Raw genomic sequence first — 12,526 nt, 5'->3', positions numbered from 1 at the left:
AGAACAGAAGACTCAGATCGTTCAAGTTCTTTGAAAAGATGTTGATTAAACTATCCAAATCCATAAGACACCTTGCTGAATTCCAAAGGAGCGTCCCCGTTCGTTTCACTCCCGTACATACCACCTCAAATTTTCACCATCAACAGAGTAAAAGGAGTAGTCGTGAAGCGTTGAAATCGTAGAATGTGATGTGTTTGTGTGAGCTCTCGCTGAACCAGGAAGACGAGGGAGGGAGGTCGAAATCGAGAAAATATCGGAAGAGAATTGCGCAGTTAGGCGGATTCATGCACCCGTTTACTGGATAGCAATCTTCCTGGCCTGCGGCGCCTTGGCCTTGGGAACAGTGATGGCAAGGACACCATCCTTCAGGCTAGCCTTGACATTTTCTTGGTCGACGCGGCCGGGGAAGCTGAAGGAGCGGTGGAATTCGCCGACCGAGCGCTCCGTGACCCAGTACTTGGCCTCGTCCGATGGCTTGCCGATTTCCTGGTTCTTGTCGGTGGTGGTGACTTCGGTCGAGGTCTGCTTGCCCTTGGAGGCGTTGGCGTTCTCTTCCTCGACCGTGGGCTTGTGGTAGTCCTTCTTGTGCTGTTCGGATGCCTCGCCCTCCTCGATGAAGCCCTGGGGTCGCTCGCCACGCTCAGCGCGGTGCTCGGTGCGGCCAGAGATGGTCAGGGTGTTGCCGTCGCTCCATTCAATGTTGATGTCCTTTTGAGCGATGCCGGGGAGTTCGCCATGGAGCTCGTAGGCTTCCTTCGTCTCCTTGACGTCGAACTTGGGGGCGAAAGTGCGGATTGACTGCGGGACGTCGCGGAAGGCGGAGCGGCTGACGCGGTCGTAGTCGTCGAGGAGGCGGAAGAGAGGAGAGATCTCCTGAGTGAAGGCGCGAGGGAACATTGACATTGTGGTCGGTGTGGTGTGGATTTTGGAGATGGGAGACTTGGTGATTTTGAAAGCTCGTGGAAGTCTTCGAAGTGTTGGTCGCAGTGATTGCATGAAGTGATTGATTTGCTTTGTTGTTGTCTGGTCTGGTCAATGGAGATGGTCGAGGCCCCCTATATACTCGAGCGCTCCATTCTAGAAATCTCGGCCAGGTCGGTGACACCACTATGTTCCCCTACATTTGGCAAATTCGAGAGAGTTGTGGAATCTCGGCGCAGTGCCATGAATCACCAAGAGGCTTCTACAAGCTACGATCGACTGATGATCGTCCGGGGGCTGGCCAGCGGGGTGTGGGGTTCTAGTCGATTCTATCACGTGACATGTTGTCTGACATGTCCCAGCTCGGCTTTGCCTTACCTATGAGGCTCTTCGAAGATGCTGCATGCTCGCTTTGCTTTGGATTGCTCTAACGATGAATGTCTCGAATACCCTGGTCCTCGTAAATCTCTAATTGACGATGTCCTTTGCGAAGCATGTACTCGATTGCGCCAAAGTCGCGTTTGCCAATCGACATGTTCTTCTCAAACTCTTCTCTGCGTGCTTCTCGTTAGTCCCATCTCCTTGGTGAAACGTTGCAACGGGTGGAGGCGATGCTGTGCGAACCTTGCGAACGCCTTCCAGTTCCTTCTCGTATCCTGTCGTCTTGGTCAACATCCTGTTTCGCCTCTGGCGTTGGGCTCCACTTGCCTCTGGCTTCTTCCTCGCCGCTCGCAGACAATTGCGGTAGAGGGACAAGACGTCTCGTTGCAAACCTGACAGTTTTGCCATGCTTTGCTCGCCAGTGTCAAGGGTTTTGGTGGAGCAGAGGAGATGAAAGTTCGGGAAGCGTCGTCGTCGGTCGGGATCCTCCGGGTGCGGGCTCGGGATCGTGCTCGGTACCGAAACCCCGGACGAACCGGACGGCTAGCAAGTTGATGACGTCTTCTTTGATGCAGACCAATTTGTTTCTATTCTTTCTGTTGATCTTGATGTAGTTTCATTCAAGTCTTTCTATGAGAGATGTAAAGAATTCACATGCATATCTCCAACAAGACGAAAGCACAGCAACCCGTGTTAACACTCGCTGGAAACGCAAACAATGCAGACGACACTTTTATCCCACCGAAAATACATGACATCCTTCAAAAATTAGGAAACCAAAGAGACTTCCTCATGCTCAAACAATCCTCAGTCAAATGCCGAAACCTGCGGCGAGTGTCGTAAATGGGCGCAAAGTGCCTTTTCGTTTCTTCGATATGCTTGTGTTGTGATATTCAAATTCAAGGAGGTAGAATGAATGATAGAGTCCTTATTTGGATCTGTGGAAAGCGGATTTCAGTTTTTCCGAGAGCATGGCCGTTGGTATGCATTTGTAGCATGACAAACTCCTAAAGGGCGATGTCTAATGGCGAAAATTCGTTCTGGAGCCACGGAAAGGAAGGCCTGGTGGAAGTTAAGTCGCCCAGCGGGGCTGCGAGCCCAACTCCGCCATGGCACTGCCAGATCATGCGTTTTGGCCCAATTCGGCCATCATTTTTTCTGTTCAAGGTTTCCAGAGCGCATGTTGTACAATGACCACGGTTGGTCAGAGCTTCCAAGGTATTTTTCCATGGTGTAATCATCACTGGCAGCAGTGCCTACTCGCCCAGTGTCGCCGCCTCTGACGGTCCCGGAGGCTCGGCTTTGTTGCTCTGGAATATGGCGAGAGTCCAAGTGATGCGAAGATGCAGGTGTGAAGATGACGCAAGAAGATGTAGAATCTATCTAGAGTCAGACAATTGGAGACACCGAAGAGAAACAACATACTCGTCCGCTCAGTGGCTTTTGGAGGCGGGGAGCGCTTCGATTTCTGTGGCACGGAAGAGCCTCCACTGCGGTGGGACAGTCCAGAACCAGAGCCAGAGACGCGTGTATCTGAGAGACCAGTGTCCCTTGATTTCCCCATTGCTTCGCCTTTGGTATTTCCTTGTGATAAATCGAGCTCCTGGGGATATTGGCCGTGCTCCTCGAGGTAGTGATCGGTCCAACGGTCCATGCAGAGCAGAGAGTGGCACTCGTGGCAGCGGCAAGACGTTGAAGAGGCTCTTTGGGCCTGACAGTGCATGTCGGGCATTTAGAAAATCTGGTGTCGGTACGGATCCCAAAACTCCCATCGGTGGTGGACTGGAGCCACCAACTGAGTCAACCGGGTGACCGAGGTGCTTGGGAAAAATACCAGACAGCGCATAGGATGAAAGGCGTCCAAGTCGTTGCTTTCTGACCTCCGGTACTGGCACTCCAGGAAAGGTCGACTTTTTGTATGAGACACGGTCCGGTTAGACTTTGGGCTTTTGCGGGCGGGGATTAGGCAATTCTGTTGTTGGTACGACTTCAAAGCTGATGTAAGCGGAGATGCCGACAGAGGTAGATGCAAAAACGTGGGCGCAGGGAGAGACAAATCCAAGGGCGGACCTTTGGGAGCATAAGTAAGATTCGGGTAAGTCGTAGACGCAGACTTGGTCCTCGTGTTGCCAGTTAGACGTGCAGCTCCATGGAAAAGGTGATACGCCACTGGATGACGGTCAGGAACAGGACTAGGCAAAAGGTTCGCACTTCGACTCCGTAGTTGTCTGGTGTGGTGAGGCTGGTTGGCCATTTTCGCTGCCATTGGGATGATAGGAACGGGACAAGGCAGCAGGATGCGACCACAACGCCTCTCCCAGTCGGCCAGACGATGCATGGTCGTACAAGATGCTGTGCGTTGGCAGTCTCGATGTTTTATACACCACTCATGTCGAGTATCAATCTCTACACCGTTCGAAGGCGGTCGAGGAAAAGAGATCAGCGCAGCGGTATACCGTTCGCATGGAAGCATGTCGCCCTGCTGGGATTCTGATTGAGCCCCGGTCTGCTCGGCCGGTTGTGAACTGCGTCACAGGCCAGGTGGTTGGCCACGTATGGTGCCCTTGAAGAATGGCAGGGCACGCCAGCAACCATCAAGAAGCCCTGTCGATCATCCAGACCGCCCATGTCTTTTGTCTGCAAAGTCGAGAGAAGGCTGTGCTGGGCGAGAGGGCATGCGCCCGACTGGCTTCCCCGCCTCGCATGACTGTCGTGTAATGATAACCTCTCGGATTCTTGGCTTGACTGCGGTCCGTTGGTGATTGCATTGCGCATTCGCGCAATTCAGTTACGACGCCAATGCGTTGACACAGCCTTTGCTTTGCGGATGGCCGTCGTCGTCGCGCTTCGAAGACGAATTCATCTTTCCACTTCTCGACCGCTTCATCAGAGCCCGCCGATTTGGATGGATTATTACGTGCGTCCTGCAGAAACATCATGGTCAGCTCGAACACCCATGTCTGGTGGCTTGCCCTGCAGCCGCTTGCTGGACCGTCATCAGGGCCAAAACCAGGCCAATCATGTAACAGGAACTTTCTGTCTACCTGGAGGCTTCGTACTAGGACCACAACACTTGCACCGCAAATCTCGATTAAACTTGACATGGCGTCGAGGAGAAAGCCAGACTACACACCACTTCACGTAGACCGACCAGGTGACCGAGAGGGACGCCGACATGCAAGTGGCGGTCGAAGAGCGCCATTGCAGCGGAATTTCCGAATCCGAAATGTTCAAGCTGTTTTTGCTTATTTTCAGGGAATGCGGCTGCAGCCAACTCACAGTTGTTAAGCCACAACAGCTTGTTGCGACTGTTGGTCCGTCATGAGCTGCAACCTGCATGGGCGTAAGCACTTGGCTTGGGATTGTACTTGGTCTGTAGGGCGTCTGTCGGAGTTTGGAATTCCTATCGCGGAAGGTGCTGGTGGGGGAGAAGAGGTTCGGATAACCAAGAGCACATTTCGTATCGAGAGATATGTCCCGATGCAAGCTGGACGTTGCTTGAATTTCCTTCCGCTTCCAACCAATTCAACTTTGATCTGCTTTGACGGATATTCCCGCCGCATACAGGGTGCATGAGCCTACATCAAAGTAGTATTTCGTAGTCGCATCATAAGGTGTATGGGTAGGAAGATCTCTTCAGGTGTCTGAGGGCATGACGCGGCCAGACGAGGGGTATCAGGGTAGCAACCGAGGGGCACAAAACGGATATTCAGTCCAATCAATGATGAAAGGATGCAGCTGGTAGCCAATGAGCAACAATATTCTTTGGAGCCGCAAACGTCAGCAGTTGACTGCAGGTTGGAGCTCAGAGAGATACCTGATTCGTCGACCCAATCGCCGGCCTGGTTAGGCATGCTGCAGTCTGCTCAGCCGGACAAGGGCTGTAATGGATTCGGATTCGCAATGGCTCGGTCAGGTGTTCTCATGGAGAGATGCGGCTCTTCCAAACCAATTGACTCGAAAAGATTTTGCGGTGAGCCAGACGGGCAGCGTGAACCTGCAGGCTCCCGACATGTCGTGACTCTTCAACTCCATGCGTTTCGATCACGGTTTCATACGCAGCCGAGTGTGCGCGGACGCGTGCAAAGCATAAAGGAGTATTGCGCAGGACGATGTGAGGTCGCCCCGTTTTTGGGATTGTGGGCTGAAGACCGGACATGGTACAGCGTCGGCCTTGCACACGCACGTCGCAGTCGACCTACACGACGTTGACCAACGCTCGCACAACTCTGGAGACGTCAGCATTGAGGGCTTCATGGAGCCGCATCAAGGTCGGCAAGATCCATCACCTGTGGCGGTGCGATTCTAGGGACTGCAGATACGACTGGCATCTTGGGCCGTCTGCATAAAAAGGATGAAGATGTTGACCGCAGCGAAGATCGCGAGTGTGTACCCTAGGGTTGGAGTTTTTCCAGCCTTCAACTGCATGTACAGCGCCACATGGGGCTATGCCCTAGTTGGGCGCAGCGACTTGCTCACAGCCTCTCCGGCAATCCTGTATAGTCGCCACTGGGGATAATGGTACTCGAGGTCGGGCTCTCCGGTGTGTTGTTTCAGTCGGCAGCGATTAGCTCGCGCATTCATCCCCAATCAGGGAAAAGCATGGCAATGGGGGTGCATAGCAGTCTCCCGAGCGTGCATATCGCCCGGCTCGTGACGTCCGATGCCTTCCATGGACTGACTATCGTCGAGACTCCGGCGATGGTGTGCGTGGTCTAAAAGTGGCAGCCATTCGTTTATGTGAAAGAAACCCGTCGGGCTGAGACATTTGGCATCGCCATCTTCCCGAAACGAACAAGGTCAAAGATAGGACCTTGGCCTCCACGTATTTGTACCACAATAGCTTTTCATCAGCGGGGTAGAAATTTCTGATACCGTCAAAGCTGTGCGACCACTTGTTGCAAATCAGTGACACAGCAACGCGGGGAATGGATCACGTATCTAATTATGTTCATTCATCGAGTACTGCCTGCACCGCCGCATGCAGCCGTGGCCATACCGTTTTATTCACCACCAACGCCAGTTTGTTTTCCGACCAGAATTTTTTGAGTAACCGTAATCCGATTTTCAGCCTGCTCGTAGCATTCAAGCGTGGCCATTGGAGGCTAGAATCTTTTGACGCTGTTGCACAGCGGTCGCCAGGTCGTCGAGGACCTTTTCCGTGTCCTCCCAGCCGATACAAGCGTCGGTAATGGAGACGCCGTACTTGAGACCCTCCTTGCCTTCCTTGGGCATCTTTTGGCTGCCTGTGGAACGCGTGAGTTGCGGCCAATCAAAGATTTGATGCACGTACCTTCGTTGATGTTGCTCTCAATCATGACGCCCATGATGGCATCCTCTCCAGCAGAAATCTGCTCAGCGAGAACATGCGCCACCTTGGGCTGGTTCTTGTGGTTCTTTTCCGAATTGCCATGGCTGCAGTCGACCATGATGCGGGGGTTGGTGCCGGCCTTGAGCAAATCGGCCTTGGCTTCTTGGACGCTCTTTGCATCGTAGTTTGTGCCCTTCTTGCCTCCGCGGAGAATGACGAAGCAGTCCTCATTGCCAACAGTGCCAACAATGGCGACGACACCAGGCTTTGTGACGGAGAGGAAGTGATGGGGATGCTTGACAGCGCCAATGGCGTCAATGGCCACGCCGAGGGTGCCATCCGTGCCGTTTTTGAAGCCGACGGGGAAGGAAAGACCAGAAGCAAGCTCGCGATGCAATTGGGACTCGGTCGTGCGAGCACCAACAGCGCCAACGCTCAGGCAGTCTGCCAGAAACTGCGGAGAGATTGTGTCCAGCATTTCGCTAGCAATCGGCATGCCCTTCTCCGTCAGGTCCACAAACATTTGACGCGACACCCTCAATCCCTTGTTCATCTTGAAAGAATTGTCCAGGTCAGGGTCGTTGATGAGACCCTTCCATCCCACCGTCGTCCTGGGCTTCTCGAGGTAGGCGCGCATGACGATGAGCAGCTCGTTCTGGTGCTTGGCCTTGAGCTGGGTGAGGCGGTCGCAGTACTCCAATGCCATCTTGGGGTCATGAATGGAACAAGGGCCAATGATGACTAGCAAACGGCTTTTGGGGTCTCGGCCCTGCACAATCTCGACTGCTTCGTTGCGGCCATTGATGACGGTGTCTTTGGACTTTTGCGACTGGGGAATTTCGTGCTGGAGGAGGTCGGGAGGGGTGAGAGGGTTGTAGCCGCGGATGCGCCAATCCTCGGAGTTGGCCTTGTCGCCAACGTTCTTGTTTTCTATAAAGAACTGCGCAGTGTCAGTGAATATTGGGCAGATGGCAGATGAGCTGCGAAACTTACCTGGCCCGACATGTTGGGTATCACTGTAGAAGGAACAATGTCAAGAAGAGAAGAGAAGAGAAGAGGGGAAGGGTATCTGGCGAGAAGAGAGTTCTTTGTGAGGAGGAGGAAGAGTGCAAACGGATCTCGACTCAAAGGTATGAGTAACTGTGCGCACGGACGCACAGTGGGTTGTCAAAAAGTGGCATGTCAGCTCAGCCCACGCCAATCCCTGTCGCCCCTCTACCAACCCGGCGCTCTTCTTTTGTCACGACGACTCGTCTCCGTCATCCCATGGAAGAGACTCCTCTCAATCCAACATTCGTCGAGACGGTCTGCTGACGGCGGAGCCTCAAGCCCCGCGTCGAGTGGAATCTGGAATCCCCGCCGTCAGGTCGTGATGTACTCCGCACGGTTGCCGCTTCCCCTCGATGTTTCGATGCCTTACGTCACTGTTTGGATGGCAATCTACCTATGAACTCATGATGAACGGAGGCTCGCTCAAGACCTTATCAAGCTGACATCCGTTCAATGCCACAACAACTACATCTCACGAAGCCAACATGACTCTTTCAATTGATACCCTACAGGACATTCCCGTTTCCTACGCCACCTGCTCCATTGGCTGCAAGCCAGAGCACACGCTCCCCAAGAAGCTGGACGCCATTGCCAGCGCGGGCTTCACCGGCATCGAGCTGTCCATGCCAGACGTCTTGGCCTTTGCTTCCGAGTTTTTGAAAAAAGAGGTTGGGCCAAAGGATTGGGATGACCTCTGTACCGCCGCCAAAACAATCAAGTCGCAGACGGACGCAAAAGGCCTCAAGGTCATGATGCTGCAGCCATTTGCCAACTTTGAGGGCTGGCCCGAAGGCTCACCAGAGAGACGAGACGCATTCGAACGCGCAAATGGCTGGATCAGGATCATGCAAGCGTGCGGGACGGACTTGCTACAGGTGAGTACTATCACATCCTCCATGAGCACCGCTGACCAGCGCAGGTGGGATCGTCAGACAGCCCGGCCTCCAAGATTGGCCACGACCGCGTCCGCTTCGTCGAAGACCTCCGCGAACTTGCCTCCCTTCTCTCGCAATCCGGCTTCCGCCTTGCATACGAAAACTGGTGTTGGTCGACACACGCGCCGGACTGGAAAGACGTTTGGGATATTGTGCGGTTGGTCGACAGGTCAAATGTCGGTCTTTGTCTCGATACCTTTCAAACCGCTGGCGGCGAATGGGGCGACCCCACGACGCGCTCTGGCTTGGTCGAAGGCTACACCAAGGAGGAGTTGCTCGCCAAGTTTCACCGTAGCATGCGCGAGCTCAGCGAGACGATCCCCGCGGACAAGATATACCTGCTGCAAATCTCAGATGCATACAAGCCCAAGGAGCCATTCAGCAAAGACGAGGACGAGAGCGGCATGCGTCCGCGCGGACGATGGAGCCACGACTTTAGACCCCTTCCCTTCCGGGGCGGATATCTCCCCATTGTGGACGTGGCCAAGGCAGTCTTGAAGACGGGCTTCAGAGGCTGGTTCTCGTACGAAGTGTTTGACGGCGGCCCAGACGGCAAGGGCAGGGATTACGACATGCATGAATACGCCAAAACGGCCATGACCTCTCAGAAGCAGCTCCTGGAGCATTGTGCGGAGGACTTTGTCCCTGTAATTTGAGATATCTCGCGGGGAAAATCAGGGCGCTGGCGCTCGCTGTACAGTAGCTTAGCATGGTAATGTTCAATCAATAGGGATGGACACGGATTTTGAATTCTGCTGTCTCTCTTCTACGCTACCACAATAACCACACGAACACGCTCAGCAGTCCTGCCCAGGGTACGGACAGTCCGAACTCTTCCCCGTTGCCGTCGCCTTGGCCTTGCTGGTCGCAGTCACCGCCGTCGTCTTCGCCCCAGATGTGATCTTGCCAGACGCAGACGCCACCGTAGTCCTGGGCGCGTGGCACCGCTCGCCCGGATACGGGTATGGGCAATGCTTACCCTTTGAGAAGGTCGACGAGGTCGATGATGGCGTAGACGGTGTGATCTTTGCCGCCGACGACGCAGGCTTCTTTGAGTGCGACGTCGTGGTGGTGTTGCTAACACTAGGAGTACTTGTCTTCTGAAGTGTGGACGTAGCGGTGGCGGTGGGGTGAGCTGGGGCGCTGCTGGTCTTGTTGGATGTACCTGGATGGCTTCCCGTGGCAGTGACTGTTGAGTGGGTGGTGCGGATGGGCTTCCTGGTGGTTGTGGGCTCAGAGTCTGGCTCTGATGCTGGTTCTGCGCGGCGGGCAAGGGGGAAGGAAAGGTTGACGGCGAGGGGGTTTAGGGGATGGACAGGGTGGGCTGAGGAGGATGGAGCCGTCGCGGTGACGAGGCCGAGGGTTGTGAGGAGCGTGAGGGTGAGGGGGATGTGCATGGTTGTGGTTCCTTGGTGTTCCTTGGGTGTATAGATGACCTGTCTGGCAGGGTTTTCGCTCAGCGAGGTTTTGGGAGACATTCAGAGCAATCGTCGAGTAGATATATAACAAGGTGGATGTAGTCATGAGACTCTAACAAAAGGCTTTGTCTGCTTGTCTCCAGGCTTTGTGATCTATTCTGGTTGAGGCTTTGTTAGACCAGGAACAAAGGAAATCGCAGTCTTCGCACTTTGAAGAAAGAAGAGAAAAGTAGCACCATCATAAAGAAAGGACAAGGGATATTGAACAGGTGATATCGAGCCATGGAAGTTTGGAAGAAGGTCAAAAGAAGGCTCCCCAGAAGTGACGTTTTGATCTGCGACATCATCACCCCATGTCGACAGAGATGACATTCTGAAACGGTGTTCATCGACACGCTGTAGATGGCACACCAATTGGAGTGGCGATATTAGAAGAGTGGGTCGCTAGGGCTGTGAAGAAGTAGAATTGCCCAAACGGGCGGCGTAGGCGAGCCATCGCGAAAAGGGCGACGGGAGACTGATACGGCGACTTGGTGTTTCGTTTGCCATCGCCACGCTTGTCATGCAGGGTCTTGACTACCTCGAGGTCAAGGATCATGTGGTGCCCGGGAGTCGGTCGGGGCGCTATACCGTGAAGCCGGCGAGCCTGGGGATGCGTCGGAGTGCCGGTCGTGATGAATGAAGCGTGGCAAGCCAGCGCCGACGGCGAGCGACGACGAAATAGATGGCGGACTCTTTTCCGAGCAAGACCGAAGTGTGAGTGCGACGAAAAGGGTGCGCTGGTGTTGACGTATCGATCCAACGGGAACGAAATAGGCTCGGGCTGTCAGCACGATTCTCATTGGCCGAGGGCGCAGGAGCGTTCTTTTCCTCTGATCCGCCTTCAACTTGTTGCAGCTCCGATATCCGCGAGCCAACACCACCCATTGCTTCTCCCCTCTACCTGCAAATCCGTCGCCGGCGCGCCGCCAGCTTCACATCATCATGTTGGCAAGGTCAAGCCTCCGTTCGGCACGCTCCCTCGGCGCCTCTGCTCGCTCCTCGGCCAGCAGGATAGGCACGGTACGGTCAACTCCCATTCCATCAACCAAGACGACGCCCACCATCGTTGCCATCGACCTCAATGGCTCGCACTGGGACAGCTGGCTGACTTGGTCTCTCTAGCGCTCCGCCTCCACCGCCAACGGACCCGCTGAGGAGGCCGCGACCTGGAAGTCTACCTTTGCCGCGTCTGCCGCCACGGCCGTTGCCATCGGCTCGATTGGCTGGTACTACCATCTCTACGGTCGCAATGTTCACGCCATGACTCCGGCGGAAGAGGGGTGAGTTTCGCATACCACTGGACGGACGGTGTATGGGCTTTGGCGGTCCGGCACAGGGGCCAGCTCAACCATCCAGCGCGCCGCTTTTTGGAGGGCCAGTCATTGACGGTTCAACTCGGACAGTCTTCACGCTACTCAATATCCCTGGGAGCACGAGAAGTGGTCCAAGACTTTTGACCACCAGGCGTAAGTACCATGTTTTCGAGATGTGGGTCTCGGGCTGATTTTGACCAGTCTTCGCCGCGGTTTCCAAGTCTACCGCGAAGTTTGCGCTTCCTGCCACTCGCTCTCCCGTGTCCCCTACCGTACTCTCGTCGGCAACATGATGACGGTCGATGAGGCCAAGGCCCTCGCCGAGGAGAACGAGTACGACACGGAGCCCAACGACGAGGGTGAAATCGAGAAGCGCCCCGGAAAGCTCTCCGACTACCTCCCCTCTCCCTACAAGAACGACGAGGCCGGCCGTGCCGCCAACAACGGTGCTCTGCCCCCGGACCTAAGCTTGATTGTCAAGGGTCGCCACGGTGGCTGCAACTACATCTTCAGCTTGCTCACCGGTTACCCCGAGGACCCTCCTGCAGGCGCCGTCGTCCAATCTGGTCTCAACTTCAACCCCTACTTCCCCGGTACCGGTATTGCCATGGCTCGTGTCCTGTACGACGGCCTCGTCGAGTACGACGACGGCACGCCTGCCACGACGTCGCAAATGGCCAAGGACGTTGTCGAGTTCCTCAACTGGGCTGCCGAGCCCGAGATGGACGAGCGCAAGAAGATGGGATGGAAGGTGCTGGCCATTTCTAGCGTCCTCATGGCGCTGAGCATCTGGGTCAAGAAGTATGTCGAACCAAAAGAGCGACGAGCGAGTGCTGACGGAAAAACAGATACAAGTGGGCCACGATCAAGACCAGGCAGATTGTCTACAACCCGCCGATTACCTCGAGCAGGCCGGCCGCGCCCCGCCCCGGTGCGAAGCAATGAGTTATCGGTCGAGATCGAAGGGAATGGAGGGCACCTAGAGCCAAGATACGGTCATAGTCTAGGCACCGAAGTGAAACGTCTGGTTGTACAGCACAAGACAAGACACGAGCGTCTTTTTTCCTTTGTTTCGTGCATTACCTACAAATTAGCAGTAGAGGATGGGTGGGGATTGTACTATCAATTGACTTTTTATTTCAACCCGGGTGACAG

General features: G+C 54.7%; 7 protein-coding genes across 7 annotated transcripts; 2 read left to right on the top strand and 5 right to left on the bottom strand.

The window, feature by feature from the left end:
* Positions 1 to 294: 294 nt before the first annotated feature.
* J3D65DRAFT_647628 (HSP20-like chaperone) lies at positions 295 to 903 on the bottom strand (the record flags this gene model as incomplete). The annotated part of the gene is made up of 1 exon (XM_066802346.1): positions 295 to 903. The coding sequence occupies one exon, from the start codon at positions 901 to 903 to the stop codon at positions 295 to 297; it is 609 nt and encodes a 202-aa protein (XP_066651771.1).
* Positions 904 to 1,348: 445 nt separating this feature from the next.
* On the bottom strand, positions 1,349 to 2,956 carry J3D65DRAFT_670737 (uncharacterized protein; the record flags this gene model as incomplete). Its single annotated transcript, XM_066803323.1, has 3 exons — positions 1,349 to 1,475; positions 2,492 to 2,681; positions 2,728 to 2,956. 3 exons carry the CDS (start codon positions 2,954 to 2,956, stop codon positions 1,349 to 1,351), a joined length of 546 nt encoding a protein of 181 aa, XP_066651770.1.
* J3D65DRAFT_92097 (uncharacterized protein) lies at positions 2,790 to 4,007 on the bottom strand. Its single transcript, XM_066804253.1, has one exon. It carries the CDS (start codon positions 3,773 to 3,775, stop codon positions 3,035 to 3,037), a length of 741 nt encoding a protein of 246 aa, XP_066651769.1. The 5' UTR covers positions 3,776 to 4,007; the 3' UTR covers positions 2,790 to 3,034.
* Positions 4,008 to 6,240: 2,233 nt separating this feature from the next.
* On the bottom strand, positions 6,241 to 7,735 carry J3D65DRAFT_635779 (DAHP synthase). The gene is made up of 3 exons (XM_066801342.1): positions 7,607 to 7,735; positions 6,596 to 7,553; positions 6,241 to 6,548 (listed from the first exon to the last, which is right to left on the bottom strand). The coding sequence occupies exons 1-3, from the start codon at positions 7,616 to 7,618 to the stop codon at positions 6,388 to 6,390; spliced, it is 1,131 nt and encodes a 376-aa protein (XP_066651768.1). The 5' UTR covers positions 7,619 to 7,735; the 3' UTR covers positions 6,241 to 6,387.
* Positions 7,736 to 8,148: 413 nt separating this feature from the next.
* On the top strand, positions 8,149 to 9,254 carry J3D65DRAFT_606063 (putative 3-dehydroshikimate dehydratase; the record flags this gene model as incomplete). The annotated part of the gene is made up of 2 exons (XM_066798417.1): positions 8,149 to 8,538; positions 8,583 to 9,254. The coding sequence occupies 2 exons, from the start codon at positions 8,149 to 8,151 to the stop codon at positions 9,252 to 9,254; spliced, it is 1,062 nt and encodes a 353-aa protein (XP_066651767.1).
* An 81-nt stretch (positions 9,255 to 9,335) lies between these two features.
* On the bottom strand, positions 9,336 to 10,021 carry J3D65DRAFT_635775 (uncharacterized protein). Its single transcript, XM_066801341.1, has one exon. It carries the CDS (start codon positions 9,993 to 9,995, stop codon positions 9,396 to 9,398), a length of 600 nt encoding a protein of 199 aa, XP_066651766.1. The 5' UTR covers positions 9,996 to 10,021; the 3' UTR covers positions 9,336 to 9,395.
* Positions 10,022 to 10,868: 847 nt separating this feature from the next.
* J3D65DRAFT_635771 (cytochrome C1 family-domain-containing protein) lies at positions 10,869 to 12,503 on the top strand. The gene is made up of 5 exons (XM_066801340.1): positions 10,869 to 11,078; positions 11,181 to 11,338; positions 11,462 to 11,524; positions 11,573 to 12,172; positions 12,220 to 12,503. The coding sequence occupies exons 1-5, from the start codon at positions 11,001 to 11,003 to the stop codon at positions 12,314 to 12,316; spliced, it is 996 nt and encodes a 331-aa protein (XP_066651765.1). The 5' UTR covers positions 10,869 to 11,000; the 3' UTR covers positions 12,317 to 12,503.
* Positions 12,504 to 12,526: the final 23 nt, after the last annotated feature.

This window comes from Phyllosticta citribraziliensis (genome assembly GCF_038025025.1).
Source record: "Phyllosticta citribraziliensis strain CPC 17464 chromosome Unknown J3D65scaffold_11, whole genome shotgun sequence".
NCBI lineage: Eukaryota > Fungi > Ascomycota > Dothideomycetes > Botryosphaeriales > Phyllostictaceae > Phyllosticta > Phyllosticta citribraziliensis.
Note: the sequence above shows the minus strand (reverse complement) of the source record. Positions and strands in the feature narration are given on the sequence as shown.

Excerpts from the sequence above, each read along its gene's own strand:
- J3D65DRAFT_635775 (XM_066801341.1), bottom strand. The coding sequence starts at position 9,995 with ATGCACATCCCCCTCACCCTCACGCTCCTCACAACCCTCGGCCTCGTC.
- J3D65DRAFT_635771 (XM_066801340.1), top strand. The coding sequence starts at position 11,001 with ATGTTGGCAAGGTCAAGCCTCCGTTCGGCACGCTCCCTCGGCGCCTCT. Across the intron at positions 11,079-11,180 it reads CGGCCAGCAGGATAGGCACG|CGCTCCGCCTCCACCGCCAA; the intron begins GTACGGTCAACT and ends TGGTCTCTCTAG. Across the intron at positions 11,525-11,572 it reads AAGACTTTTGACCACCAGGC|TCTTCGCCGCGGTTTCCAAG; the intron begins GTAAGTACCATG and ends GATTTTGACCAG.
- J3D65DRAFT_635779 (XM_066801342.1), bottom strand. Across the intron at positions 6,549-6,595 it reads TGAGAGCAACATCAACGAAG|GCAGCCAAAAGATGCCCAAG; the intron begins GTACGTGCATCA and ends CGCGTTCCACAG.
- J3D65DRAFT_92097 (XM_066804253.1), bottom strand. The coding sequence starts at position 3,775 with ATGCTTCCATGCGAACGGTATACCGCTGCGCTGATCTCTTTTCCTCGA.